Here is a 7,178-nt window from a genome sequence, read left to right as displayed (position 1 = left end):
ACATAGTTGTATATCCTAGTTGTAGGTCATTCTAGTTCCTCCATGTGGGATGCGGTGACTGCATGTCTTGATGAGCTGTGCGTAGGTCCATGCCCAGGATCTGAACCAGTGAACCCTGGGCCACTGAAGTGGAGCCTGTGAACTTAAACACTTGGCCATGGGGCCGACCCCTGAATGTATTTTTATTTCATTCATTTTAACTATCAAAGTTTGTAGCCTGATCTCATTTTACTCTAGTTGTATATGATGATTTTGAAATTAGGGGCTTGCATATTTTAAAATAATCAAATTTACCAAACTTTTCCTTTATTACCTGTGCACTGTAATTCCTTTAAACAAAATCTTCCCCATTTCCATAAAAATAATAAATATCCTCTTACATTTTCTTCTAAAAGTTTTATAATGTTATTTTTGAAATTTAACTACTAACATTTTTTCACTTAGAATTTATTTTGTGTAAGGCCATATTAAAAAAGAGATTAATCCTGCATCGTTTATTGTATAAAATGCTTTTTTGTCATTCATTAGAAATGTCATCACTATTATGATTCCAGTTTCCTATATGCAAATCTGTTGCTAGGTCTCCCCTGTTTCATTGGCATATGTAGCCTCCCTTTTTCCACCCTTGACCTCCTTACAGACTAAGCTCCAGAGTTGCCAGTGTGATCCTGTTAAAATATGAGACCAATCACATCACACCTCTGCTGAAAATACTCGAATGGCTCCCCATCACACTCTGGGTAAAAGCCAAATTCTATTCTCTGACCTCCAAGGCTCTGACCTATCTGCTTCTCCTGGATCCCCATCACCTCTCTGAACTCACTTCCTGATATTCTCTACCTTGCTCACTCAGCTCCAGCCATGCTGGTACCCTCAGTGTTTCTCCAACATGCCAGCTCCACTCCTGCCTTGGGGCCTCAGCACTTGCTGTCCCTCTATCTGGAATGCTCTTTCCCTAGACAGCCACAGGGTTAGTTCTCTCATTGCCTTCAGCTCTTTACTCAAAAGCCATGTTCTCAGTGAGAAGGCCCTGGCCTCCCTATCTATCCAGTATCGGCCTGCTCTCTGGGAATTTCAATTTCCCATTCCTTGCTTTACTTGTTCCTTCTTAACACTTGTCATTTTGAAAATACTTTATATTACACTCATTTTATCTGGGCTATTGTCTGTCTCCCACACTAAAATGAAAGCTCCATAAGGGTAAGATTATTTGCTTCTTTTGTTAATTATCATATCATAAGTACCTGTGCCTAGAAGAAAGACTAACTGGCACAGAGCCTACCTGAAGAAAGCATGGGCAGGGAGTAGGGGGTGGGGGAATGGGGGCAGGTTGGGGGGATGATGATAAAGCAAATACATTAAAAAGCAAATGGGGTCAAAGTAAGCCAAGAGGGGGGCTAGGCAGTTTCCCTGGGTGTAGCCCCAAAGCTACAAAAGCAAATGCCTCCAGGGGACAACTTGGCATTTTATTAGAGTGAAGCAGGCCAGCTGGGGGTGTGGCCAACTTGAGAAAGCACTCAGAGTCTAAAATGGGGGCAGCCCTACCTCAGACCCAGCTGCCAGTGTCCTTGTTGGAATGTGGGTCCTAATCCTCAGTTTATTGTTTTTGTTTTTCGGGGTTTTTCCAGGTGAGCCAGAAATGTGGATTTTCGTAATGTGAAATCTCCCAAATGTCTAAGTAGCTACTTTAAAAACAGAAAACGATAAAAGCACAAAGATCAAACAAAACATGACAGCTGGCTGAAACTGGCTCATGGGTGGCCTGCAGGTACCTGTTAGATTAAATTGTGTGATGTATGAAAGTAAACTAATCCTTGCTATGGTGAGGTGGGCTTGCCTTGTGTAATTCTTGAGGCAAACAGTTTGAGGTCATGTAGGGTAGAGAGAATGAACTGGAATTACCACTTTCTTCCAACTCCTGAAAGCTCCCTGCCTCCCCCTCCCCCTGCTATGCATGGAGTTAGGGAAGCCTGGGCAGTGGGAAGTCACTAGGACTCTTTCTTTGAGGGCAAGGGTATATTTTAGTGAAGTGTAGGGTGGGGAAACCAGAGAGAGGGTTTTGAAGGGAACTTCCACAGCAGGATGGGGGAAAGGCAACGGGGATAGAAGAGAAGGACACAGACTTATGTCTGGACACCCTATCTCTGAGGGAATTTATGGGGGTTATTGCACCCTCTCCCCACCAACCACCACCCCTCTGCATGGCACTATACAGCCGAAGGAGTTAGTTATACAGAGTCACAACTCCCAGCCCGACTGTTCCATGCCATCTATCTCACCTGGAAACAGAGGTGCACAAACTTCCATCACAGCTCCCTGTGTGCTTGGGGTGGGCAAGACTGGCCAGTAGGTACCTGTGAAGGGTGGTCAGTAGCCACTAGCTTTGTCAGGGTATAGCCAAGGTGGGGCTTCTGGAGGCAGCAGACCTCCATTTGGTGGAGCGCTGGGTGGAGCCACCTGTGGTTTCAGGCAGCTGCTGAGAGAGGCACGCACTGTCAAGTACTCCCCATGCCCTGGAGAGAAACATCCTCTGATGCCCCTCTTCTATAGGGAAGAACAAGGTACAGTCCAGCAGGAGGAAGAACTGCGAGGGGACTGCTGTACCTGGGGTCAGCAAGCTTCCATTTTTCTGGATAAAATACTTTCCAAATGCAAGGTGGCACATCTCTTCAAGTCCTGAGTGCCCCACTGACCCATTCCCCCCAAGAATTGTTCATCCAATGTAGGGGAAACGAACCAAGGCCTTCAGGTCCAAGATTTACTGCACTGGGTCTTCTGGGAAATGTGAGAAGGCGACCCACAGCCCTGTGCTTATGGGGTGCCATGTTAATGTGTTTAGGCTGAGGGTTGGGGTTCGGCTTGGCAGGTGTGGCGCAACTCCCTGAAATAAGAAAAGCCTTTCAGGTATAAACTTGGCTTCTGCTTAACTATGGAGTCATTCCTGTCACACCGCCCTTCTAGGGAACCACCAGTCCATCTGGCTTCTTGAAAGTTGCCACATCCTTTCCGCACAGAGCCAGGGAGGGCATCATGGATACTGCCAGAAGTTCAACTTTTTCCTGGGGCCTTCCTATCTCTCATGGGCCCCAGTCCCTATACCTCTTTTTCTGTATTCTCACTTCCTTTGTCAGCCTTTCTTCTTAGAATTCTTCCTTCCTCCGTGTCCCTCCCCTTCTGGCCCCTCACTTATGCATAGACCCTCCCTGTGAGTATCCTTTAGCTTCTCCCCAGATCCCTGCCAACTTTGTCTTTCTCCCCCTTGCTCTGGACCTCTTCTAAGCTTCCTTGTGTCCATCTCTACTCAATTTATTCTGTCTGTCTTCCTCTAAGCCCCAAGATCTCACTCTCCCTCTGTTATTCTTCAACCCCTCCCAGGTGGGTGCCTCCCTCTCTTAAGTCATCCCTCCCCCCCAGGGATGGGGGTAGGGAGGGCCCCTCCCCACCTCTTCCTAAGCAGTCATCTCCCCTTCTCCCTTCCCCTACAGTCCATCTCTAGTTCCTTCTCCTTCCCCCTCCCTAGACCAGACCAGCTAAGTCCTCTTCCATTTTTAGATGGCTGACTATGATACTCACTGAACTTATTCACAGCCTGAATTTACAGCTGTTCCTTCCTTCATGCCCCATCTGCCAAACACACCCAATCTTTTCAACATGACAAAGTCCTGACACACAGCATGTCATATCCACATACACTTGTATTTTTCAGAACAAAACAACAGTTAGGCGGGCAAAGATGCTGAATTAACAGGGACCCTTGAGCTTTCAGTACACTGAAAAGCAACATTATTTTGCATGTCTATAAAGTATACACTTTCCACAAATGTGGCAAGTCTTACCCAAACAGTTAGGACTTTTTCACCAAATCATAGACATAGATATGGAAATCATCATCAAACTTGATGAAATACACAGATGGTTTAGCTTTGACTTGGTGAATGACTTTACCTGTCCTTTTGGAGCCATCTTCTTTGGTATATTCCACATGTTTACCTATCAGGCCATCTATAACTCCTTCTGGCTCCCTCTCTGCTGGAGGAGACTCACTGGACTCTGGCATAATACGGAGGTCTCCTTCTTTATAATCGTCTAGAAGCTGGTACATGTACAAGACAGGATCTTTCTCATAGGTAATATAAAACCAGGCTTTCATGATAGGTGCTTGGGCTAAGACCATCCCTCTCCATTCATCTTTAGAACCATGTTCACCCTCAAACATATGTTCCACAGCTTTACCAATTATGGTATTTGCAAGGCGTACATCTCTAACTCGAGAAAATGGCACCTTATCAGGAAGGATTTTAAGTTTCAAAATCCTTTCATCTCTGTGAAGTTCCAGTCCATAGACACAGTCAATTCCATCATATTTCACCAGATAAAGAGAGGGATTTATAGGCACCTGATCCAGAACGGTTCCTTTCCACTGGGTGATGGGCTCATCACCTTCCTTCCATCCGTGTGAAATTCTGCAGCCCACGATGTTTCTGCTGGCCTGGGATGAAGGTCTGCACCTCTGCTTCTTTTGAGAGTTCTTTTTCTTCCTCATATTTGCCGATCGGGTGTGATGATCGACAGCTTCCCTGGTTTGCTGCCCTGCAGCTGTCTTTTTGTGAGGGGTCTTCATACCTGCAGTGGGAGGAAACAAGCTAGGGAGAAACATTTAGTGTATTATAGCGTGAGATTTTTTTTTCTCTGTATTGCAAAGTCCCTGGGCACCAGGTACTTTGCTAACCAAGTTATTCAGATGTGTCCAGCCGGAATACTGGATATCAAGACACTATTGGATGCTTGTCTGCAGTGCCCTCCCTCCAGGCTCCTTTGGCTGTGCTGTAGGGTTAGAGAGGTGGTTGTGGTGATTGAGGCCCCAACAAGAGAGAGCAGGCTCCTTTGCATAATGTCTCATCCTGTGTTGCCATCCTAGCATCCCCACACCAAAGACAAATATTTACCATTGCTTACCCCAATCCATCTCTCCATTTCCAACAATATAGTCCCCTTGTCCCCTGACCACTGCCATCTGCTCTTCATCCCTCTTGCCTCCCATCCTCACGTCTTCTGCGTGGTATTCGCCGCTCCTTCGCGTCTCTTCTTGGTCATCCCCTTGTTCACGCTGGGCGCCCACAACAAACCTATTTCCCTTCTGGCTACCTTTGTACACCATCCAGGTGCTCTTTGGCTCCCCCTCTCCCAGTCCACAAATCACCCTTCTCAGTTTCCCTCATCTCCCATCCAGCACTTACCCCAATTTTCCCGTCTTGCACCCACCGACCCCGTCCTCCGGTTTTCTAGGCCCGCGCCCACCTCCCCAAGGCCAGGGATCGCGGGCCTCACGTGCCCAAATTGGACACCTTGCTGCTGTCTCCGCTGTGAGCCTTTGGTGAAAGAGGATAAGCAGCCAAGGAATTGGGTGCTTGTAAGACCTGGGAGGGCAGGATCCGTAGGCGAGGAGCGTGTGTTGGAGTGCGGCGGGGCAGGCGAAGAGGATGGCGGTTGTGTCTCCAGCGCTCGGCTCGCGGGCCCTCCGCCTCCCTGTCGGCGGCAGCGGCGCCTCCGCCACATTGGGCTCCCACCAGCCGCTGTCGCCGCCGCAGTCTCCTCCCTCTTTCCGTAGCGCAGCTTCCTGCCAGGAAACAGGCCTCCCCTTCCTGCCAAACCGCCCGCGGCCCACCCTTTCCCCAGTTCTCACACCCAGCACTGCCCTGGGCCGGGAAGGCTTTCGTAGGCTCCTGGTCCCGCCCCGCCTCTTTCCAAAATCAGGAGCAGCCGGGCCCACAACCCTTCTCTCCAACCACCTAGCGTTCCCTCCCAGACTCCCCACCCCCACCTCAGTGCCCCTGCCGCTTCTGCTTTCCGTCTTCTAAGAATTTGCTGTTCTCTTTGCCAGGTGCCCTTCTGGAGTTATTCTTTATATAGAGAACCCTGTTTTTCCCGTCATTTAAGGGGATTTGAGGTAGGATGAGAGAAATGGGCTGGTGCTCAACCTGCCATCTTGACCTAATCTGTAGGTAATTTTTACTGTATGGTCGTTCCCAGACTTTACTTCTTGGAGATAATTTTTTCTTTTTCCTGTTTTTCACCGATTGCAAAAGAAATGCATGCACAGTGTGGACAATGTGTAAAATCTAGAAAATTTACTCGAAAATAATCTACCCTAAATTCACTTCTCATTTCCCAGTGCTTGCAGCAAAATATCAATACTTGTTATTTCCTTCACTTTTTTCTAATCTCTTAGATATCTGGGATTATTTTGCAAATTCAGTTGTTAAAAAAATCTTCCTGAAATCATTTTCCGATATTTTGAAAATACAGTAGAAATAACAATAATGGAAATACTAAATACTCTCCGTTCAAAATTAATTTTGCTTATTTTTATTGAAGCATTTGAAAGTAGAAATAAAATATTACCAATAAAACGTAATTATTTTTTCCTCTAGCTCTGATCCTATTTCCTTCCCCCTAACACTGTCGCTCAATTTTTGTGTATCTTTAACAATATGTTTATATATATAATTATATAAATATATATTTATATTTACAAATGGATACTATGCATTTTTTGTCTCATATTTACTTTTTAAGTGTGCACTACGAAGGATCATTACTTCATACCGTGGGGGAAAAAGAATAATTCTCTTTCAATGGCCCACAGTTGACATTTCTGGGAGATGGCCCTGGGTCGTTATGACCCAGGTGTATATACTGTGCAACTAACAAGAATATGACATCTCTACACTTTGTAAAACTAATCAATATGTACTTCATTAAACAATCTTATTTAGCACTTTTTTTAACTATATAAATCCACTGTTACAGATATTCAAGATAGTGTTTTGTTTTTTCTTAATGGTTATATTGTCAGCAAGCCTGAAATAGAATTATGATATGTCTCATAATGTAACTTGGCTGAGATTTATTTTAAATGTTTTATCACATGTATGCTATTTTTCTGCATCTTGCTTTTGCTACTCAATATTTTGATTTTTAAATTTCTCTATGTTGTATCTCTAACATTCCTTGTTACCTTCATACTTTATTGCAGAGTATACATATATGACATTTTTGTCATCTAGTGAACCATATATTCAAACATCCATTCTGCTCTTGACGATCATTTTGGTTCATTTCAATATTTCATTATTACAAACAATGCTACAATGAACATTATATATTTTCAACAAGTA

The 7,178-nt window shown here is 45.2% G+C and overlaps 1 protein-coding gene across 2 annotated transcripts; it reads right to left on the bottom strand.

The window, feature by feature from the left end:
* Positions 1 to 3,677: 3,677 nt before the first annotated feature.
* Positions 3,678 to 5,664, bottom strand: LOC106836456 (spindlin-2). Of its 2 annotated transcripts, none has more exons than XM_014849367.3 (2): positions 5,238 to 5,664; positions 3,678 to 4,623 (listed from the first exon to the last, which is right to left on the bottom strand). In XM_014849367.3, exons 1-2 carry the CDS (start codon positions 5,554 to 5,556, stop codon positions 3,845 to 3,847), a joined length of 1,098 nt encoding a protein of 365 aa, XP_014704853.1. In that variant the 5' UTR covers positions 5,557 to 5,664; the 3' UTR covers positions 3,678 to 3,844. The 2 variants fall into 2 exon arrangements, with proteins under 2 accessions (XP_014704853.1, XP_014704871.1); XM_014849385.3 differs by having other exon boundaries at positions 3,678 to 4,643; positions 5,238 to 5,609.
* Between the last annotated feature and the right edge of the window lie 1,514 nt (positions 5,665 to 7,178).

The sequence above is a fragment of the Equus asinus genome, chromosome X (genome assembly GCF_041296235.1).
Source record: "Equus asinus isolate D_3611 breed Donkey chromosome X, EquAss-T2T_v2, whole genome shotgun sequence".
NCBI classification, from domain to species: Eukaryota; Metazoa; Chordata; class Mammalia; order Perissodactyla; family Equidae; genus Equus; species Equus asinus.
This window is presented reverse-complemented; position numbering and strand designations above follow the sequence as displayed.

Coding starts and splice junctions, on each gene's coding strand:
- LOC106836456 (XM_014849367.3), bottom strand. CDS start 5,556: ATGTGGCGGAGGCGCCGCTGCCGCCGACAGGGAGGCGGAGGGCCCGCG. Junction 4,624..5,237: donor TGCAAGACGGGAAAATTGGG/GTAAGTGCTGGA, acceptor CTCCCACTGCAG/GTATGAAGACCCCTCACAAA.